This window comes from Lathamus discolor, chromosome 3 (genome assembly GCF_037157495.1).
Source record: "Lathamus discolor isolate bLatDis1 chromosome 3, bLatDis1.hap1, whole genome shotgun sequence".
Lineage (NCBI taxonomy): Eukaryota > Metazoa > Chordata > Aves > Psittaciformes > Psittacidae > Lathamus > Lathamus discolor.
Window position 1 is genome coordinate 129,345,044 of NC_088886.1, and position 22,785 is coordinate 129,367,828.

Sequence of the window (22,785 nt, forward strand, 5' to 3'; positions counted from 1 at the left end):
GTTTTTTGTGGGAAAATGTTTTTGTGTACAAAGATAAATGAAGTAAAAATGATCTTCCCGTTTCTTATTAGTTATGCTTATTCCTCTAAAACTAAATAGTAATGATCTTAAACCTAAGCTGAGATTATTAAGTGCTTATGCATGTGTGTGCACACTCGTGATTCTGCTGAAGTGTTATTTATAGCTATACAGTGCAGATGACTGCTTAAAAAAAGAGGAATAATCAGCATGTTGTGGTTACTGGGCACATGGTTTTATATTTTTGTGTAGAAGTATTAATCTATATAATGCTCTGTGGTGCAGTAGCATTCCTTCTGCTTGTCAGTTTTGGCAAGGCAGGAAAAATATGTAAGCATTTAATACTAGGACCCAGCATAGGCACCTTGAACTGCTGCTCACTCTTTCTTTGCTCTTTCTGCTGATATTTGTTTATGTGAGTTCCTCTATATTACTTTTGTTTTGCACTTCAGTATTTTACAAGTCTGGCAAGAATGTGAGTATTATAAGCCATCTTGGTATGTGATAATGGTGGTATAGATAGAACACAAAATACAGTGAATTAGTAGTTTAAGAATAAGCTGTAACTATTATTTTAATACTAAATACTGAGATAAGACAAAAGAGGGAGTAAAGGCTTTTATATTGTCTGTCCCCAGCTGTTGATCATGACACAGGTGGGAACTGTCTGCCCATCCTCTGTAGAGATTTTTGCTAGCCTGTGGTATCACAAAGTCCATTATGTGCTGCTTGTGTTGAGGAAACTGGTTTCTGCTCTGGGTGCAGACTTTCCTCTTTTGCACTACCTGGAGAGAACAGTTCACTGCAATATTTGAGATTCTTAAAGCATCACCGGAAAGACCTATTTTCTTCACCCAAAGGCTACCCATCTGTTTGGTCAATGTCTGTTGCCTGTTTCAATGTTTTGCTTAGTCTGTTTTGTTTTTCCTTCAAAATTGAAGTACTGATGGCGCTAGAGTTCTTATGTTTGCTTGTTTTCCTGCAAAATACACTTCTTGCTTACCTGTGGTTTTTTTTCTATGTGGACGTGTGTGTATGAACACATTTGGTTGCTTCAAATGTTACTGAAATCGAAGTATATTTAAATGGAATTTAATGAAACAGAGGGATTTGTAATGTGAACATCATATGAGTTAAGAGTTGACTGCTTTTGGCTTAACAAGGAAATGGATATGAAGATTGGCAGGAAAATTCATAACAAGGTAGCTGTTACAGAACAGGAATGTTTCTGTTGAGCAGACTTTGCAAGGGCGGGAAAAGAATGGCAGTAGGATTTTAGGATTTGTCAAGTCATTAAGCCTTATGTTGGATACTACTGACTACATCTGAAAGCTTCTATGAGCAATTTAGTCATTGTTGGGCTGGAATTTGCAAGCCAGAGTAAAAAGCTTTAGTCTTCTTGGGTCAGTGGTACTATTGGAAGAGAGATGAAATTAATTTCTTGTGAATAAGATGCCACAGGAAAAAGGGGCTTGCAATCTTATTGCAGTATCTGATGGTTGTACAGAATTTTGCAGTGGAAATATTTGTTTATATCTGGAGATTAAATCAAATACTAAATTCATCTTAAAGTTCTTCTTGGAGAGCCAAGGTGAAGATTTGGAAAACGAATAATTGGCAGCAGGAGGCTGACTTAGTGTTTGCTAGAATCGAGCCAGAACCTTGCATTTTATGATATGGTTGACAGCTGTCCTGTTCCTATTTGTCTTGAGTTTGTGTGTTGTATAGGATTGGTGATGTTTAACTGCTTTTGAGCACTTGCATAACACTTGAAGCTGCTGTGTTTCCCCTACTTATCTGAATTCCACAAGTTCCATATGGGGTGGTTTTACCCCACCTTTCCTCCTTGTGAAATATCCAGCCACCAAGTCTAGGGGTAGGTAGGGTGTATTTTTTTAATGTGGGCATGGGAGAATAAATTTGGTTTTCCTGTAGGAAAGAGTGCGAAACTTTAGGATCATCACTTTGGAAATCCGGGTGTGTTAAGATGCTTTTATTATCATGTCCAGCGGTCTTAAAGAGCCGGGCAGCTGTGAAGGGAAGATCTGAAGGGAGTGAGGATTGTTTTGAAAAGTTTTGAATTTACTTCAGGCTGGGCAGCCTTTCTTAATGTTCCATCCCTCTTCAGCTGTCAGAGAAAAGTTGTTGAGATAACGGATCCTTTGGGCTGTGTAACAGAAAAGGGGAGAAGCTGCTTCTACGGATTTCAGAAATAGGACACAAAGCTGCGAGCTTGCTTGCCTCTATTCTCTGTAACCTGCACAGCAAATGCATGTGCTGAAAGTACTGTGGTGCATGAGATCAGTAGTTATTAATACCATGTTTTTGATAAAAAAGTTTTATCTGGGGAGTAAAATGTGTTTTGGCAATAAGCCTCACACAAAGTAAATAACGTGGCCTTTGCGTTCCTAGCTCTGACCTCATCTCTGTCATTGTTTGTCTGAACAGAAGCCCTTTATAACTCAGTTATTCCACATTGCGCTTGTATAAATTGCAGAGATGCTTTATAGAATCATAGAATAGTTAGGGTTGGAAAGGACCTCAAGATCATCTAGTTCAAACCCCCCTGCCATAGGCAGGGACACCTCACACTAAACCATCCCACACAAGGCTTCATCCAACCTGGCCCTGAACACTGCCAGGGATGGAGCACTCACAACCTCCCTGGGCAACCCATTCCAGTGCCTCACCACCATAACAGGAAAGAATTTCTTCCTTATATCCCATGTAAACTTCCCCTGTTTAAGTTTGAACTCCTTACCCCTTGTCCTGTCACTACAGTCCCTCATGAAGAGTCCCTCCCCAGCATCCCTATAGGCCCCCTTCAGGTACTGGGAGGCTGTTATGAGGTCTCCACACAGCCTTCTCCTCTCCAGGCTGAACAGCCCCAACTTCCTCAGCCTGTCTTCATACGGGGGGTGCTCCAGTCCCCTGATCATCCTCGTGGCCCTCCTCTGGACTTGTTCCAACAGTTCCATGTCCTTTTTATGTTGAGGACACCAGAACTGCACACAATACTCAAGGTGAGGTCTCACAAGAGCAGAGTAGAGGGGCAGGATCACCTCTTTCGACCTGCTGGTCACGCTCCTTTTGATGCAGCCCAGGATACGGTTGGCTTTCTGGGCTGTGAGCGCACACTGAAGCCAGCTCATGTTCATTTTCTCATCGGCCAACACCCCCAAGTCCTTTTGTGCAGGGCTGCTCTGAATCTCTTTTCTGCCCAACCTGTAGCTATGCCTAGGATGCTCCGACCCAGGTGTAGGACCTTGCTCTTGTCATGGTTAAAAGTTACGAGGTTGGCATCAGCCCACCTCACGAGCGTGTCGAGGTCCCTCTGGATGGCTTTCCTTCCCTCTAATGTATCAACCACGTATCTTCCATAAACCTCTAGATCATCTTGCAGGATAAGTTATTTTCAGTCAGAAAAGACTATAATGCTGGGTTTAGGTACTTAGAGCTGTGTATTTTGCCTTTTAGTTTATTTTTTACTGTAATTTGCCTTTGGATGGTTGTAATATGTTAGAAGTCTTTAATGAATGGGTTTTTATAACTTTTCTGGTTATTTGAGAACCAACTGTATACTTTGAGTCCTACTAACTGCTTTATTAAAGTTTAGACAAGGCTATCCTTCTGTCTCAGTTGGCCTATGGGATAAGTGACAGAAGTCTTTGTGGTCATAATTTTGCACGGAAGGTGAGTTTTTGTCAGCTGATGTCCTCCTTTCAGGAAGGGTTGCAGAAATGAGTGCTAAGACTTTGTAATCCTGGAGAAGTACTTGTAGGCAGTTGGGAAGAAGCACAGAGGTTCCTCTTGAGCTCAAGTAAATAGAAATTTCCAGTCCTTCACCACCACTGAAACTTCTGCAGTTCAAAGCCATTGGGTTTCGGCTGCTTTTTTACTGTGAGAGATGCTCTTTAAATAGATTTGGCTGACTGTCAGGCTTAAAATCAAATGATTCAGATTAGGTAAGTGTTCAATGTAAGATTTCATTACACTGTTTTAAGAGACAGTCCCCTATAGTTTTATAAAACCCACAAGTGTTTTGGATGAAGAAGTTGGAGTACTGCTTGCTGTAAAGAATATCTTCATGCAGTATAAGGCTATACTTGACTCTAGCAGCTCTGCAGTTTCATTTCAGGGTGTTTCTCCAAAACATGGTCTCCCCATGTTCTTTGTTGGCCTGAGCAGTTAACAGGAGCAGAGAGTGGGTTGCTTTTGTTTTTCATGTGTTATTTGTTGATTTGAAAAGTTGGTGTAAGATTCTTTCTTCATAAACAGCTTGTTCAGTTTTCCCCCTCAAATCACTGCAGAAGCAGTAAGCTGTATACTACTTCAGAATGCCACTGTTGCCCCTTCAGGGAGTTGTGTTCCAAAGAGGCAGTTTTGCTTATCAGTATCCTACCTACAGTTTCTTCTAGTGGTTGGTAGGCTATGCAGATACACTGGTAGCGTCTGAAATGACAGCAGTTTTAGCCAAGGATGAGTGTTATCCCAATTTGCTCATTGTTCTGTCTAATCCCTTAGGTTCTGGTTTCTGTTATCTTGAGGTGGTCTCTCTGAAATAGCCTTCATTGTGTCTTCTGGAAAATCTGTGGTGTTTGTCATAGACTTGCTGTACCCTTACTCTCGAAGTGGATTTGGGGAAACACTTGTTTTTAATCTCCACTCCAAAATCATTTAATGGTCTTTACTAGGAACTTTTACTTTTGTGTAATTACTTTTGCATCAGATAAGTGGAAACATTTCCCTGGTGTCTGAAAGACCACTTAGAATAACCCTATACAAGCACTTGAGTATATTTTCTAAGATGATTCTGGGAATCATCTGTCAGCTATGGTTTCTGATACTCACAGCTTTGTTGTAACATTACAACACTTCACAGATTAGGAATTGTGCAATAGTAGAATGAAAACTAAGGAAGACAAGTAGGAGTCTGTTGTGCGCATCAGTGGCACTGTCAGGTGCTGTCAGTTCCTGGTTCCAGCCAGTAGGTACAAGTAGCAGAGCCAGGTAATTAAGCTGTTCCTCTAAAAGGAAGACTGAAGAATGGGTGTAAGCTTGACAGCAGGCTTTCCCCCGTCGCCCTTTTCTCTCAGCATGTCAATCAAGACTGAGAAAGTGCATTCAGAAAGCAGAAAGTTGGTGTATGTTCCCATTCGCACTCTCAAGAAGTTATTTTTTAGATAGAGATGAATGGAAATAATTGTACTTTCTTGTAGTTTCACTGTATCATCTCGATACACAATGAAGTCTGTCTTGTATTTTTGGCTAGCTAAGAATCTCAAAAAGAGGAGACATCTTCAAGAGGAAGTCATTCCTCCTTTTTCTGTCAGGTATGCTTACCTTTAAGATCACTGCCCCATTCACAGTTTTCTTCATCCAGCTGCTTGGTTGTTTGGTGATGGGAACATTTGCTGTCCCTTTTATTTTATCACCTTCAAGATTGAATTTAGACTGACTTGCAAAGCTGGCTATCCTTTGGGTTGTCTAAACTGTAAACAAGGCTCTTCATACTGATACCTCTGCAGTTAAATATAATTTAATCTATGCAGAAATTAGTAACTACTTTCATCATTTCAGCTACATGGACAAAGTATGTTCTCAGGCCTCTAGCTGTGAAATTTTTTTTCCATCTGTCTGAGAACAGCCGTGGGATCAGTGGAGGGGATCATTCCTGTGCTTCCTCACCAAAAGAGCCACTCAGCTGGGAGCCGTCTGTTTGAGAACTTTCACCAGAATCTATTGCCTTAGACAATTCTTTTCTTTCTTCTTTGTTTAAAGTCCATTTCTCATTTGTTTAAGCTTTCTGAGGTGGTAAGACATGTGAAAGGGCAATTAGCCCTCAAGACCGTTAAACTACTCCCTACTGACGGAAAAGGTGGTGGGATCTTGAGAATGTGTGGGGGTCTGTTATCTAAACCTGCACACATTCACACATTGAAGCATTTACTTGGTTCTGTGTTTTGAAAGTTTCTTCAGGAAAAAAAAAAGTAATGGATCTCTGCTCTTATTTAACAGTGTGTGATACATACTTAATTGGTGGTTTCAGTCATAGATAGTGCTAAATGGAGACATCTCCTATTCTAGATGGGTTGTTTTAATTCAGCCATGTGCCTGGAATGGTTCAACAAGCGGTAGCCTAAAATGTTCAGAGAGGCATGAGATTGCAGTAAGAGAGTAATGTTATGATTTTTTTTTAATTATTTTATTTTATTTTTTTCCCCTTAAAATGAACAGTGATAGTGGGACCTCAGCAGAAAAAAAAAAGGAGGCAACTTGGGATGTTTTCTTTCCATTGGATTGATTTAGCAAATTAGTATGAGAATGAACAGGGACTTGAACTCTTCTGTGGTACGTGTAGAATGCTGTGCTCTTCTGTCCCAAAGACAGTGGGGTTTCTTCAGGCTGCAAGTATGTGCTTGAACAACGGTCAGCTTTGCTCAGGGGGGTGCATTGCTGGAGACAGGTAACCGTGGTGCCCCATGCCCTTCTCTTGTCTGTTGAGCCCAGCTCTGCAGCTGGGAGCCCTCCTACCTGAAGAAAGCTGTTGGCAAACAGCATGAATTCAAGGGAAGGTCTAGAATACTGGGTTTAATATATTCTTTTAGTTTTATATGGTTTTTAAAAATATAGTATTCTTATAAAATTTGTGTAACATTATTACAAATCTGTGCAGCTTTTCAGGGATATAGTTAACTTTTTTAATCCTGCTGGCTAGATTAATTTAGTGCCTTAGTCCAGTGAATAGTGTTCTTAATATGATAAACAGAATTCAAATACCTTAAAAGTATATAGGCTTTCTGCCTCAGTTCATTGTTTTTCTAAGATAATGTTTTGAGTAATGAACTAAGGGCATCATTTGTGCTTTTGCATCTGGCACTCCTCCCATCTTGGTCATATTTCTGTATTAGTAACATTTCCAGGTATGAGAACCCTCTCTCTTTCCTATAAAACCAGGTTTTTTCAAGTCTGGTAATATCTTTCTGTTTTACTTCAGACTCAGTCTTTGGGAGTCATGCCAAGATGCCACTGGGATGTACAGTAGCTACAGCTTTTGAATCTGTCATCTGAGGTGGTTTTTTGTTTCTTGGTTTGGTTTTGTTTCTTTCCCCCCTCCCTTTTTTTTTTTTTTTTTTTGTTTTGTGTGGGTTTTGTTGCTTTTTGTTTGTTTTTTGTTGTTTTTTTTAATACGAGACTAATGTGGAGCTGCAGTTGTCACTTAACATTAAAATGCTGCAGAAGGCTGGGAAACGCCATTGGCAATTTAATTGTAGGGGGTTTCCTTGTACTATTAAAAAGCTGTTGGCTTGTGTTTTTTATAGGGCAGCAGTCTTTCTGAAAGACTTCTTTAATTGGAAAGAAAACATGAAAATCTTTTCTCACTTAACTGTAATTTTGTGGAGCTTGTGACATACATTATCAGAGTGTTACCGTGATTTTATTTCAGAAAGTAAATTTTGGTTTTTTTTTTTTTCTTTAGTTCTGTGGCTGGGACCACTCACAAGCTAACACAATATCTGGGAGAAGTACCGTGTTTGGGGAACACCTACATCTGCTGATAGGCTTGCAGAGCAGTAGGCTTCCCTTTCCTTTACAGATCACTGCTGTTTTCTTAGCAAAGGTATATTGGGTGTTTAAAGTATGGGAGGGTTAGCTTTTTTCATACTGGTGGTTTGTCAGTGATGATGGATAAAACCCAGGATGTTTTAATAATGATGCAGTTTTTTTGCTGTAATTCTTTTTTCCTTTGTTGTTTGTTACCCTGTTATGATATTTTCTATCATAAAATATGATAGAGCAGAAGCTAAGTGAGTCCATAAATAATCCATATGAATAATGTCTTCCATAGATTTCAGATTAATTAGTATTCTATTTTGTGGTTATTGTATAACATTGGTAAGTTTTTAGAGATTGGCAAAGTGTGAAGCTGCCATGGATCTCCAGTGATGTGGCTTTGTCATAAGTGAGTGGTTACCAGCTTAAGTGTTTTCTGCTTGTTCTTAGCTCTGCAAAGGCCATATAGCCAAATGAGTGAACTGAACTTGAGTTCATGAGTGATCATAGCAAGTGTGTAGTAAGAAGTCAGTTTTGCTAAGCCTGTGCAAATGCAGTACAGGTAGTAAGTGTGCATGGTTACTGCAGGAGTCCTAGCCAGCTTGCAGTAATCTTGCTGCAATGACAGCTGAACCACAAAGCCTCTAATCTGATTTTGGTTCCACAGCAATAAAAATAAATAGAGAAAAAAAAAAAGTATTTGCTTTATCATAACTGAGACAGCTTGGCTCAAAAATTACTATGTTTTATAGCTCAGTTTGAGAGCAGAATCTTGCTATGAAGTTCACTGAACAGGTGTTGCTTATAGCTGTGCATTTTGGGTATGTTTTAGACTGTATTGTCTGTCTTTTCATAGGTGCTGTGAAGAAGAGATGATAGAGTGCTTGGCTCAGGGTTTTTTGTGAGGTAGCACAGAGCCTGCTTGCCTCAGCTCATTCACACAGCATCCTGCTCCATCTCTGCAGCACAGGCTTAGCCACTGCACCTATTGCAAGTGGCGTTGGTGTACAGAGATCCTTAAATTGTTGCTTGAAAATGAATTATCTCACATGGTATGGTTGGATCGCGGTTCATTAAGGGATTGAGCAAAGAAAGGGGGCTGAGACTGAAATTGCTTTGAAACGAATCCTGTATACGTTCAGTGCTCAGGAATGTTGTGTGACAGGCATGGTAATGGTCTGTGTCTCCAGGCTTGCAAGCACCTCTGAAAGTTTTGTATGGCACACTGGCAGCCAAAAAGAATATTCATCTGTATATAGATATTTGCCTGCTTAAAGCAATGCTGAGCATTCATTAATATTTGTAGAATGAGTTTAATAGAAACACAAACAAAATTTTATTAGAAGGGAATGGGTAAGGCTGCTGTATCACATTTGCAGATGTAGAGGGAGTTCCTTCTGAGTTTTGATAGGTGTATTTATAATTATGTGGAAGGCAAAAAAGCGTGCCTTCACAGACACCAAGGATATCTTTATGAGGAATTATGCTCTTAGTTAATCTTTGTACAAGCTCTATGTGTATCTATTTCATAGTGACTTCATGATGAAATTACTGCTTCAGTATGTATAAAATAGTCATCTTGCTTATACCAGCCTTAATAGGTACATTCAGTTGTTACGTGTGTCAAAAATGGGATAAGAGTAAATGTCATTGGGAATGTCCTTGGAGAATATTATGCAGTTGTCTGTAAAGTAAATACAGATAGACTACACTTGTGAGAACTTGGAAAAATGGTTTGCCGTGAAGCTTCTTAGGGACTTCTTAGATCAAATTCTTTTTTTTATTTCCTGTGAGATAAGGGGAAAAGTGAACTTGTCATGGGAAGAACACTTCCTATAGAATAGTTCTGGCTTCTTCAGAGCACCAGTCTTTTGGAAGACATTGTACCAAGATTAAGTAACATTTTATAGAGAAACAGTTTCTGATTAAGAAAATTTGGAGACTCTTCTGGAGAGAGCTGTGGGCTGCTGAGTTCAGGGTGAGCCTTTGCCTTTGTCAGTTTGGCCTTCCAGGTTCAGTGCAAAATCTCAGTTCCTGGGTGGACAATGTGCTAGTGTTTATTCACAGAATCACAAATCCTTATACTACTGTTTGAGTGACTAGAAGATCTGATTAGACTGTCAAAGATACGTATGAAAACTGCTATAGATGCACGTGAATACTCTGGTTTATTTTTATTAATCTGACTTCCTTCTTAACCCTTTCAACATACTCCAGCCCTCTTTCTTTTGCATACTTTTCTCACAATTCTCTGTTCTTTTCCATGTTACTTTATTTTTTGGGTGGAGGAAGGTTTATATTTTTTGCTTTGTCTCAGAAGATTCAGTGTATTGTGGGAGGTGAGGCAACACTGGTCTTGGCAGAACACCACAGAACCAAGAGAGTAATTAAATGACGTAAGCCTTTGATTATTTTTCTCTTTCAAGCTTTCTGGCACGGCTGGGCATTCCAATTGCAAAAGGAGGATCAGGAGAAGAAACTTCTAAAGATCGCACACAGAATAAAAACAACTGTATTGGAGACTTTTTGCTGCTTAAAAGCTCTTCACTCTAAAGTCCTGGAGTTGCTTCTTTTTCCCCTGTGAGGATGATGTCTCTTTCATCACCCAAGATAGATGTAACTGAAAGGGAGTTGCCAAGCTTTTATTTTGGTTTTGGTTTCTCTGCTCCCTTGCTAATTGGATTTTTCCCATCTTCTGCAGGAGGATTATAAAAGGATTAGAGAGCTGGGGGGTTTGGGGTGTGGGAGGTAGCTATTGTTTTTCTCCGTGATTCTGGGACCAACTTGATTTGCCATTTGTTCCCTGAAGTCACTGCCTGTTTGGAAAAGGGAGAAGCAGCATAACAGATGAACTTGCATGACCATGGATTCCTCCCATTTGCAAACTTTGTATGTGGCTGCTTGTAAAAGAGGTTTTTGCATACATAGGCATCAAATGAAGAATAGCATCCTGGGCTGGATTTAAAAGAAGCAAACCGCTTGTGTCCTGATGAAGGATAAGTTCCATTTAAACTATAATTTAAAGAAGATTGGATGTTGTTCTAGTTTTGAATTTCAGTGAAAGAAAGGAAGGGTCTGATCCAAGTCAAATACTCTGCCAGTCTAAACCTACATATTCTACGGCTGAAACTAGAAGAATGTCTTGGAAAAGAAATTACTTTTCTGTGGGTCGGGGGAATGTACAGGGCATGTTTACTCCACGAAATACAACCTCAATAGCACCCAGTAAAGGTCTCAGCAATGAACCAGGACAGAACAGTTGCTTTCTGAACAGCGCACTACAGGTAAGAGCACAGAATAAAAACTATGTTTGTTTCTTTATCCGCTGTTATTGCAATATTTTATTAGGCTTGACTGTTCAACAGACAGAGCCAGGCTTGACATAATCGTCTGTGGGTCTAGACAGAATAAAGCTGTATGTGGAAGTGCAGACTAGTAGAGCTATAGAGCAGCCTTTTTTAATTTTCAGGTTTTCCTGCTGAAATTGATAGCATTTGAACAGTCATCACTGTACTTCTGTATCTTGTTTATGTAAACTTGGAAAATGTCAACCAAAGTGGAACATATATGTAGAAAAATTATTCTAAAATAATAGAACATTGCATAGCTTGTAGTGTGTCTGCTCCTTAAAAGGAGCAGACATTTTTTTATTGAACTTTAGATCTAACTTTTTTATTGAACCAGTCAACTTCAGGATAATACCTATACAAGATTATTTTTATGTGGTTTTCTTTTAACTGCTTACTTGTAGATGCTTAGCTTAGATGACTGAGTGTTAACGTTTAGATTTAGAAGAAAAACCTTTTCCTGTGTCAAAATTCAGTGGAGTGGTATGGCTGCTATAGTGGCATTGTCACCATTTAGAGGTTTTTAATGTCTGATGTGTGAGATACTAAATCGTGTCTGCAGGGTTTAAAACCCTTTCTCCACATCACTTTCCATCCCTTCATATAACTTGTCTTTGTAGCACAGACTGTGTTTCTGTGGTTGGGTTTTCTGTGTGTTTTGGTTTATGTTTTTTTGTTGTTTCCTCCCCCTTTTTCTCCCGTGGGCATTATTAGGTGCTCAACTAACTTTAGGTTCAGGCTTCAAGATACCCCCAGACGCAAATAATACAAAGTAAAACACCAGTGACCCTCAAAAGGCTTAATAAACTATGACATGTAGGACTAGGTACAAAGAGAATTTATAGTAAGGGAAGTGCTGAGTTTCCAATTATGTACTCTATTGCTTTTGTTAAGTTGTAAGGTGTAATCGCTAGCTGCCTCCTGAGTTACTGAACTTAGGTCAGAACTCAGTAGAACCTAACAGCTGCATGCCATACATGAAGATGAAAGTGTATGACCTGACCTTTAGTCTTCTACATTAACCATTTCCTTCTAAAGCTTAAGAGAGACAGGATACCAAAAATATTTACTGTCAAAGCTGAATTTAAAAAAAAAAAAAAAGATGGTAATAATTTCATAAAATATATATACTTATGTTGTTTTTATTTTTTATTTTTTAGCATTCAGCATTAGCCTGAAAGGCTCTTTAATGCTTGTTGCTCCTTACTCTTAAAAATTTCTATGAACATTGAGGATAAACTCCAAAGCCAGTTACATGAAAAAATTGGACTTGTTCCTAAATGTGTTATTTTTTTGTCCTTTCGTGAAGTCTGCAGTAGTTCTTCAGGAATGTTGTGTGTAATTAGATGGTTCCAAGGCTTATGTTGCCTCCCAGGCCCTTAAGTATAGAGAAAGTTTGAGCATAAACATAGCAATGACAATTCTGAAGTTTTGGGAAACTTTACAGATGAAAACATTCAATAAATGTGTTTTTAAATATAATTTTGGATCATGCTTGTGTGCTGTAGTTTAATTAACAAATTATTCCAGCTGGAAATACTTCTTGAAACCAGCAGAACTTTTTTCAGAGCAGTTGATTTTTTTTCTAGCCAGTTGCTCTGGACAAGTTCATTAGAAATAAGAAGTTTGGTTCCTCTCTTTATGCTAACGGAGCATTTGCCCAGTCAGATGCCAGCCTGGACCTTGCCACTCCGGAACATGGCAGGACGTGATTTAGGTCAGGGCTTCTTTCAGTGAAAGCTTCTGCCTCCTGAAAGGCTGGTGGCTCTGAGGCTTACAAGAAGGTCTAGTTATTGTTAGTCAAAGCCGAAATAGCCAGCACCAAGCGCACGTATATGCAAAGAGCTGACTGTGAAAAATCTGAGAGATCAGTATTGTTACAGATAAGAATTTAGACAACTGGCCAAGATTTGGCGCTGTTACAGCAAGCGTTGTTTCTTGCTATTGCTAGCAGAGCATAGAGAAGCCTGCTTGCTTTTATATACTGTGACCATATATCTGGTGTTACCACCATGCTTGTCCTGGGAGAAGAGTATAACTGCCCTCACAGTTAGGGTTAAAAACCTGCCAGTAATCAGGGCACGTAAATATACTTCCTTATCATAATATTGTGCATAACAGCTTGTGAATGTATATACTGCTGGTGCTCCATTTTCCCATTATTTGGCCTTCCTGCTCAGAACAAGGAGGCTGCCTAGGAGATGGAATGACAAACAGGTTTTGGTCCCAGCAGTCGGTGGGGTATTCTTGGCAGCTCTCCCCAGCCTCATGGTGTGGCTGCACAATGTGGTGTCAGCAAGGGGGAGCAGTCAGGGCAAGTGCTGTTAAAGATGGGACTAGCACATGGACAACAAGTGAGGTATTTTGTTTTTTTTTTTTTTTTAATCTAAAAGCACATGGCAAGAAATTCAGAGGGCTGTCCTACTGTACATTAATGTAAGTGAATGCTACAGCTGAGGAACAAAGGTAAAAATGTCAACTTGCAGTTAGATAAAAGGCATTCCATTTTAAAAGTGATCTTCACTGGAGTTAGGCTACTCCTGTGATTATTTATCATGTGCAATTTTAGTTGGAGATTTGTGCAGTATTTTATTTTATATATTCATAAAATTGGCTGCGGCCCTTTTTGTATTTCAGGTTCTTTGGCACCTGGACATTTTTCGACGCAGTTTCCGGCAAATCACAACTCACAAATGTATGGGAGATTCTTGCATCTTCTGTGCTCTTAAGGTAAAAGTTGGAAATAAATTCAGAACAGTTTAAAAAAAAATAACAAATATTTCTGATATTTGATTTATATGTTAAGTCAAACTTTCATCTGGAAATTTATGGGAACAAAAGTAAATATGATCAGTACTCACCCAAGACACTCACAGTATTCTCTTTATATTATGGTCAAGCCAGTAAACTATGAAAATACTCCAGCTAAAATTCTCAGGTACAAGGACTCTTATCAGTGGAGGGCAGATCGTCAGCTTCCATGTTGTTCAGAAGATCAGTTCAGCCAGTAAAACATCAGTTTGCTTAGTTTTTAATTACTTATCATTTTGTTTATAATTATCATACTGTGTATACCGTTAATTTGCTTTTCAGAAATTACTTGTCCTTCAGAGCTACTTTAGCTGTAAGACTTTCTGTTCAAAACTGTTGATTACGTAAGACTGAAAGGTATTTTCTACTGTAAATGTTGATGTCTGCATTAAACTGCTGGGCTCTTTGTGTTTTTGATGTTTTAAAAAACATCAGTTCTGTTTGTAGATGCAGATACAGTAATTAACTGTCAGAGAAGCTGCCTGGACAGTAAAATGTGGATGCTACCTCTGATTCTGAGTACTGTTATGTGCTAGAGTAAACTGTGCAATCCTACATCTCCATTTCTCTCTATCCATTAATTTTTAGCACTTTTGGTTTTTTGTGCCTTTCTTTCTAAGTTTTGCTACTTCAAACCCACGGCTCCCTCTAACCCTGTAAAGAGAGAAAGGATGTGATGAAAATACGGGTTTTAATCTTCCTGAGCAATAATTTTCCTTTCTGAAATAGGTACTAAGACATTTTCTTTGATCATAAATAGGTTGTAATATCCAACTAAATATATAAATCCACTGTGGGAGAATGTGTCATGAGTTCCATGTGCAGTAATGAAAAGGACAGACAGTATGTCTTATATATATGGCGAAATATAGAATGCATGGTTTAAATTAAGATCATACGAAGTTCACAGGCAGTATTTATAGTATAATAGCTGTGTTGCTACTGTTAAATTACTTTACAGGTGCTCTGGGAGACAACGGGCTTGAAATTAGTTATCTGGTGAGTTTTTGGACTATTGTTGAGGGGTTTCCCCTCGCAAAGAAAAGCAAACAGGAGACTATTAAGGCATGGGAAAAAAAAAAAGGCAACTTCCTTCTGAAGTGGAATTTGTCTCAAGATGTATCTCTTGAAATGATGAGACAATATTTACAGCATTATCATCAGAAGAGGATATAATAATGGGTTAGGAGCAAGATAGCACATCAAAAAGAGAAATAGAGCTATCGAGGCGAAGAAAAGATGGAGTATGAAATGTATCCCCTCCTTTATAGGGAAGTGGCAAGACTTAGTCGTCATCTGGTTTGAGCTCATGAAGTTCAGTGGGATAAATAATTTGAAATTAATTGTTGGATCATTCCCCTGAGTATTGCCAAGTGATTGTTGGCATTCTTTGGTAGCTGAGATGGGGACAGTAAGAAAAGGATTTAGGAAATTATCATGAATGTAAGCTTTTGCTCTTCTGGGGTTTAACCTAATAGCATGATATGGCAAAGAAATACCAGGAAATCAACAGGTATTTGAATGAAATTTGAATGGAAATAGACTGGACTTTCAAGCAGAGTTAAGTTTTGTAATATAATAGCTAAAAGTCTTTTCTGAATGGAAAAGGGAGTTGGGGGAGACGTTATAGGAAAAAGAGAGGATGAACCTTGTGGAACAGATGTTAAAAGATGAATTCTGGACAAACATGCATCTGGATTAGCAGTACCAGTATGAGAGGGATGCCAGGATCTCTGGAATATATGTATTAAAAGAATGGGGCAAAGAATGTTTAGTTTTGTTGATAAAATCCTTGCTTTTGATGTTTTGTTGAAGCGTGCAGTATGCTATTATAAACTTGGAAGTGACAGGTAGAGTGGCAGAATTCACAAATTGTATGCCTGTAGCCATATGCTTATTTTTTAAATTAGGCAGCCTTCAAAAAAACTGCTGCTCTCTCTCCTTGCTCCCAGATGTCTGCAAGGGTTTATTTGATTTGTTTCCTATCTGAAGTTCTTACCAGTGCCGTGCTTAGCCAGAAGGTGTTACAACCCTTAGTTTCCAACAAAGTTATAACATTGCACTGAATTCTCTAGTGCTTTTGCACATTTTAGAAAGCTTGCATCTGGTTGTGTATAAAATTCCTATAGCTCCAAAAACTCAATATACAATGAAAAACTGAAGAAATACATAAACAAGTAAAGAATTATCTGGACAATATGGATAATTACCAGTACTTGACAGAGTAGGTAAATGAATTCCAATTGGCTTTGATCAAAACCAAAATGTTGTATTTTTTTTTTTGTCTATGTTCTGTTTTTCATGGGAAATTTCAGCGTGTTCTACCTAAGCCTATTCCAGAAGCTTCCGAAAGTTCACAGACATCTATTGTAAAACTGTACAAGAGAAAAAAATACATAGAAATCTGTCTGAGAACTTACAGAACTATTTTACTTCTGATTCCCTTATGTTCATAAAGCAACTCACAGTTTTGTGTTTTTCTCTGGGGGATAACCATGACAAGTTTCTACCTTTATTAAGTTGTGCAAATTATTGATGTGTATACATAAATATTTGAAAAAAAAATCACCATTTTTAAGTTGCTAACAAGTAAAATGAAATTATAAAGGTATAAAACTGTAAGTGAAATTGGGGATGCAAACCTCTGCTCACCCTTTCAACCCCCTTTCAAAACCCCAAAAAACAGAAACTTCAGTCTGGACAAGCAGGACAATCTGTAAGGTAGGGGTACTAAATGATAGAAATATGCACAAGGGGTAACACCAAACCGTGGTGAAGGGTACATTCATCCTCAGCTCCTTGAGCAGGTAGTAGATGGGGGTGGAAAGGCTGTTCAAGGTATTTACTTGTTCTCTGCTGCCCTCTGGACCTCTGTTCTCAAACTGCTCTCCCCCCACCCCCCCCCCCCCCCCAAAAGCTGTCTGTCTGACACAGTGTACTGTGTGTAAACTTTTATAAGGCAAATGGGATAATATGCTTAATATGCATCTAATATTGCAAGCATCACCAAGAGTGTGTTTCATGTTCCAGTGCAGCAGGATCATCTCTTCCCCTGCCACAGCCCTCCTATCTGCTCTGGAAGCCTTTAACTGTTGTCCTGCCAGGGTAATGCCAGCTTAGCCTCCAGGTCTTTGACATCCTCTTTCTCTTGAATCTTGCCTTAGGCTTTGCTAAAATGAGGGAGAAGATATGGCTGGATCCAGTGGGAACACAAGAATTTGGAGCTCTATACCATGCGAAAATCTCCCATTAGGGTCTGGGGAGAGGTAATTAGCCTTGCATGCTGTCAGGTGGATCTGCTGGAAATACCTGTCCAGGCCAAGCAAGGTAGAGGCAGGACATGTTTACTCTTCTCCAAAGCATGCTGGCATGTTCAGATTCCAGCTTGGCCAGGGAAAGGGGCAGTACATGGGGGAGGGAGAGTCTACTTTGTGTCCCCCTACCACTCCAGGTTCCCTTCACAGGATACCTGATACCTGCTGCGTTTTGCAGAGAGGGTTCACACTCTTTCCTGACTTTGAATAACTTTGAACTGTTGCTCTAAAGGTGACATTCTCTTCCTTTTGACTTTAGAGGAAGATAGTCTTAACTAAGCTAAATTTAGCCTTTAAATAACACCAAAGAAGTTGTATTTTTTCCACACTTCCTTGGCTTGCTGTGACTGTTTCTAGGGATTCTGATGTCATGCAGAATATTTACTGTAATAGAGCTGCTTAGCTAGCTCTATAAATACTGGTTGTAATTTTAAATTACTTTTTCTAAAATGAGGGATCACAGGACAGTGATGTCATACCTGATATGAAATCACATTTTATTTTTGTACCACATTGAAGGCATTCGTTGCACAAATACTTGAAGTGATTTTAAAACTTGCTGTGCTACCTGGCTATGTTTATATGGCTGCAAAATGAATCTTGAAATCATTCCAGACATACGCTTGTTAGTTATTATGAAGGAACCTCGCACCAACAACTATAAAAAGACAAGGGAGAGCTGCAGACTCTGTGCTGGAATCCCTAACACTGAAGATGTAACATTATTTAAGTGGGGGTTTTTTGAGTGCACAAGCCGTCTTTACCACTATGTGGTTTGCCTGCCATAACACTGGAACAGCTTTTTGATTTATTATTAATGTTGAAATCTACTGTGTTCTGTTTTGGTTTTCCTTTTTCTACAGCCTGACTTTGCTTTGGTGTCTGTTTATAACAGCTAGAAGAGGGCAGGAAGGGGGAAATCCGTCTACTGTACTGAGCATGCCACAGAGAGTTTGTTCTTCTTCCAGGGATTGTACTGGGAGCTCCGTAGTGCCAGGATATAGGACAGAGTGCTTTTTGTAGTTTGCAAAGAAGAATGCTCTATTGATTGATAAATTCCAGTAGGGCTGGTCTTTTCTGTAATTTTGTAATGTGCAACAAAAGCAGGAAGAATGTGAATTTTCTGTATAGGAGCAATGTTGTTGTCAAAGGTGAAAGCTGAGAACAATAGAGTGCTTTAAAGACGTGAAATTACTATAGTTCATGGTTCTGATAGGCTACTGGATGGAAATGGAGGGATTTGTTATGAAAAGTTCACTATATGGCTGAGACAACAATAGTTCAGTTGGTTTAAAAGATTTCATTCTCTTGTGCTTTTTTTTCCAAATCAGGGTAGCACTGCAGGGTAAAGCAGTAGTAAAAACATGTAAAATAGTTACTTGGATTGTACAAGTACAGTTCCCTGAGTTAATAACCTGGTAATAGAAGCTTCCAGATAATGATTGCTTTATTTGATCTTGATCAGTTATTAAGGTCACCTAGCTGATGTGGACACTCATTTGGATTTCTTCTACTGCCACCCTCCTAAACAAAACTCATGGAAAGTATATTTTAATTTGATTTTAATGGTAGCCAGGGAGCCTGACTTTAATGTGTAATGTCCCCAATATAGACTGTAGTGTTCAGAGCACAGTGTGAGTAAAAATGGGAGAGACTGTAAAAGAAAGGAATAAGTGGAAGTCTAGGTTGATGGTTATCAGACTTGGAGGTTTGGAAGGAGATCCAAAACCAGATAGAGCTAGAATTTTATTGTACCCTTGAAAGAGAATATAGTGTGAGGAAGAAATGGGAGCCAGTTATAATATTGTGGGTGGAGGCTGATGTGATATATGGGAGAAAAGTGATTTTAGCAGCAAGAATTTTTATTGAAACAGGTTGTTATAGTGAGTAAGAGGCTGCATGAGAAGAGTGTGATGTTCTGGATGAGAGATTAGATACTGTAGACCAGAAAAAAAGTGCAGTTAATGGAATGGAGTATGAAGGGCATGCAAAAGAAAGTTTTAAAACACCCCCCCCCACACACACACAAACCCCAACCACAAACAAACAAAAAAGAAAAGAATACCCAACCCTTAAATAAGCAAAGAAAAAAAAGAAACAGTTGAGTGACGCAAGAATAATACTGATATGTTGAGCAGTGAGAGAAAGCTGAGGATTGGCCGTGTTAGTATTTGTAGCTTTTGCTAAAAGGCAAAAGCTGTTGCTGTAGGGAATACTAAAGCATTTGGGTAGAACATGTTTTGTTCTTTGAAACAAATACCACACCTGCTGCAGTAATATCCCCATCCAGAAGGAACTTCTGCATAAAGCTGGAAGAGAAAAATTAGTTCTCAGAAAGCTGCCATAGGCACAACTGAAATTTACAGTGCATGAATGGTGAGCTGATTCAGTAGCTGTTGCCTGTTCTCAGCTACTAATTTATTCTTATGTCAGCCTGCTTCCACATGCTTGATTAAAAAGTCATATGTGCGTGTATATCAAGTCTGGGGTTTGTTTCATCACTGTGGTTAGATACACATTGCAGATGTCAATTTACCCCAAATAAATGGGATACTTCTTTCCTAGGGAGAAAATTATTTCAGCTTCTAAATCTTTAAAATTTAAAAGAACTCTAAGCTATCAATCTCATGAATTACCAGAATTGTTATCTGTATTCTCTAACCAAGTGAGGAGCGACTTGTTTTATGATAATACATGTGAATTTTAGCATTCTGAAAAAGAAAGCCAGGTTTTAACTTGTGTGGTAAAGGTTCCTTGTCTCAAACCTTAGGTGATTTTCTTTTGAAGTTTTAGGAATTTTATGTTGATCCCCACACTTCTGAAACTGGAGGAGACTGTAGTGATAGGACAGGGAATAATGGGTTTAAACATTAAGAGGTGAATGTTCAGGTTAGTTGTAAGGAAGAAGTTCTTACTGTGAGGGTGGTGAGACAGTGGAACAGGTTGCCCAAAGAAGTTGTGAATCCTCCATCCCTGGGAGTGTGCAAGACCAGGGTGAACAGAGCCCTGGGTGACGTGATCTAGTGTGAAGTGTGCCTTTCCAACCTTAACCATTCTATGATTCTATGATTTACAGAGAGTTTGTGGGTCAGGGTTAAAGGGAAAACAGCCGTGGGAGACATTACTGTGGGGATCTGTTACAGACCGCCTGATCAAGGGGAACCTGTGGATGAAGCACTCTACAGACAGATAGGAAAAGCCTCACGCTCGCAGGCCCTTGTTCTCATGGGGGATTTCAACCACCCTGACATCTGTTAGAACGATGGCACTGCCCAGCACAAGCAATCCAGGAGGTTCCGCGATTGTGTCGAAGACAACTTCCTTCTGCAAGGAGCCGACAAGGAGAGGTGCCATGCTTGACCTTGTGCTCACCAACAGGGAAGGGCTTGTTGAGAATGTGGTACTCCAGGGCAGCCTTGGATGCAGCGATCACGAGATGGTCGAATTTGAGATCCCCAGGACAGTGAGAAGAGCGTGCAGCAAGCTCACTGCCCTGGACTTCAAGAGAGCAGACTTTGGCCTCTTCAGGAACCTGCTTAGTAAGGTTCCATGGGATATAGCCCCGGAGGGCAGGGGGGCCCAAGACTCTTGGTTGATATTCAAGGATCACCTGCTACAAGCTCAGGAGTGCTGCATCCCAACTAGAAGGAAGTGCGGCAGGAGGGCCAGGAGACCTCCTTGGATGGGTAAGGAGCTGCTGAGGAAAATTCAAAGGAAAAAAGAGGCTTATAAAAAGTGGAAGCAAGGACAGGCGGCCTGGGTAGAGTACAGGGATGTTGTCTGGGAAGCTAGGGACCAGGTTAGGAAGGCTAAGGCCCAGTTAGAATTAAACCTAGCCAGGGATGTTAAGGATAACAGGAAGGGATTCTACAGGTACGTAGCAAATAAAAAACAGACTAGGGACAACATAGGCCCACTGAGAAAGCTCTCGGGAGAACTGACTACACAGGATTTGGAGAAGGCTGAGGTTCTGAATGACTTCTTTGCCTCGGTCTTCACTGGCAAAGGCTCTGACTGCACCACCCAGGTCTTAGAAGGTAGATGCAGGGACTGTGAGAATGAAGACCTTGGGCCCACTGTGGGAGAGGATCTGGTTCGAGACCATCTTCAAAATCTGAACGCGCACAAGTCCGTGGCACCTGATGGAATCCATCCGCGGGTCCTGAAGGAGCTGGCGAATGAAGTTGCTAAGCCACTGGCCACCGTATTTGAAAAATCATGGCAGTCAGGTGAAGTTCCCAAAGACTGGAAAAAGGGAAATATAACCCCCATTTTCAAGAAGGGGAAAATGGATGACGCAGGGAATTACAGACCAGTCAGTCTCACCTCTGTGCCTGGTAAAATCTTGGAGCACATTCTCCTGGAAGGCATGCTAAGCATGGAAAACAACGAGGTGCTTGGTGACAGCCAGCATGGCTTCACTAAGGGGAGATCCTGCCTGACCAATTTGGTGGCCTTCTGTGATGGGGCTATGGAACTGATGGACAAGGGTAAAGCAGTTGATGTCATCTACCTGGACTTGTGCAAAGCGCTTGACACTGTCCCACAGGAAATCCTTGTCCCTAAATTGGAGAGACATCAATTTGATGGATGGACCACTCGGTGGATAAAGAACTGGCTGGATGGCCGCACGCAAAGAGTTGTGGTCAATGGCTCGATGTCAGGCTGGAGACCTGTAACGAGTGGTGTCCCTCAGGGATCGGTGTTGGGACCGGTCTTGTTTAACATCTTCGTCGCCGACATGGACAGTGGGATTGAGTGCGCTCTCAGCAAGTTTGCCGATGACACCAAGCTGTGTGGTCCAGTTGATATGCTGGAGGGAAGGGATGCCATCCAGAGGGACCTTGACACGCTTGTAAGGTGGGCTGTTACCAACCTTATGAAGGTCAACCATGACAAGTGCAAGGTCCTACACCTGGGTCGGAGCAATCCCAGGCACGGCTACAGATGGGGTAAATAAGAGATTCAGAGCAGCCCTGTGGAGAAGGACTTGGGGGTGTTGGCCCATGAGAAAATGAACATGAGCCGGCTTCTGTGTGCGCTCACAGCCCAGAAAGCCAACCGTATCCTGGGCTGCATCAAAAGGAGCGTGACCAGCAGGTCGAAGGAGGTGATCCTGCCCCTCTGCTCTTGTGAGACCTCACCTGGAGTATTGTGTGCAGTTCTGGTGTCCTCAACATAAAAAGGACATGGAACTGCTGGAACAAGTCCAGAGGAGGGCCACGAGGATGATCAGGGACTGGAGCACCTCCTGTATGAAGATGGGCTGAGGAAGTTGGGGCTGTTCAGCCTGGAGAAGAGAAGGCTGCGTGGGGTCCTCATAGCAGCCTTCCAGTACCTGAAGTGGGCCTATAGGGATGCTGGGGATGGTCTCTTCGTCAGGGACTGTAGTGACAGGACAAGGGGTAACAGGTTAAAACTTAAACAGGGGAAGTTTAGATTGGATATAAGGAGGAAATTCTTTCCTGTTAGGCTGGTGAGGCACTGGAATTGGTTGCCTAGGGAGGTTGTGAGTGCTCCATCCCTGGTGGTGTTCAAGGCCAGGTTGGATAAAGCCTTGTGTTGGATGGTTTAGTGTGAGGTGTCCCTGCCTATGGCAGGGGGGTTGGAACTAGATGATCTTGAGGTCCTTTCCAACCCTAACTATTCTATGATTCTATGATTATTTTGGTATACCGCGGACTCTGCAAGCCTTTGTTCTACTGATGTGTGTCAGAAGCCCAGATCCGCAATAGAAAGGA

The 22,785-nt window shown here is 40.5% G+C and overlaps 1 protein-coding gene across 7 annotated transcripts in view; it reads left to right on the forward strand.

Moving 5' to 3' along the window:
* USP54 (ubiquitin specific peptidase 54) overlaps positions 1 to 22,785 on the forward strand; it is a 109,417-nt gene that overhangs the window by 40,375 nt on the left and 46,257 nt on the right. For all 7 annotated transcript variants that reach the window (XM_065671674.1, XM_065671676.1, XM_065671677.1 and 4 more), the window contains exons 2-3: positions 9,999 to 10,856; positions 13,557 to 13,649. In XM_065671674.1, the coding sequence (XP_065527746.1) occupies positions 10,710 to 10,856; positions 13,557 to 13,649 (240 nt within the window). In that variant the 5' untranslated portion in view covers positions 9,999 to 10,709. The remainder of the gene's footprint in view (positions 1 to 9,998; positions 10,857 to 13,556; positions 13,650 to 22,785) is intronic.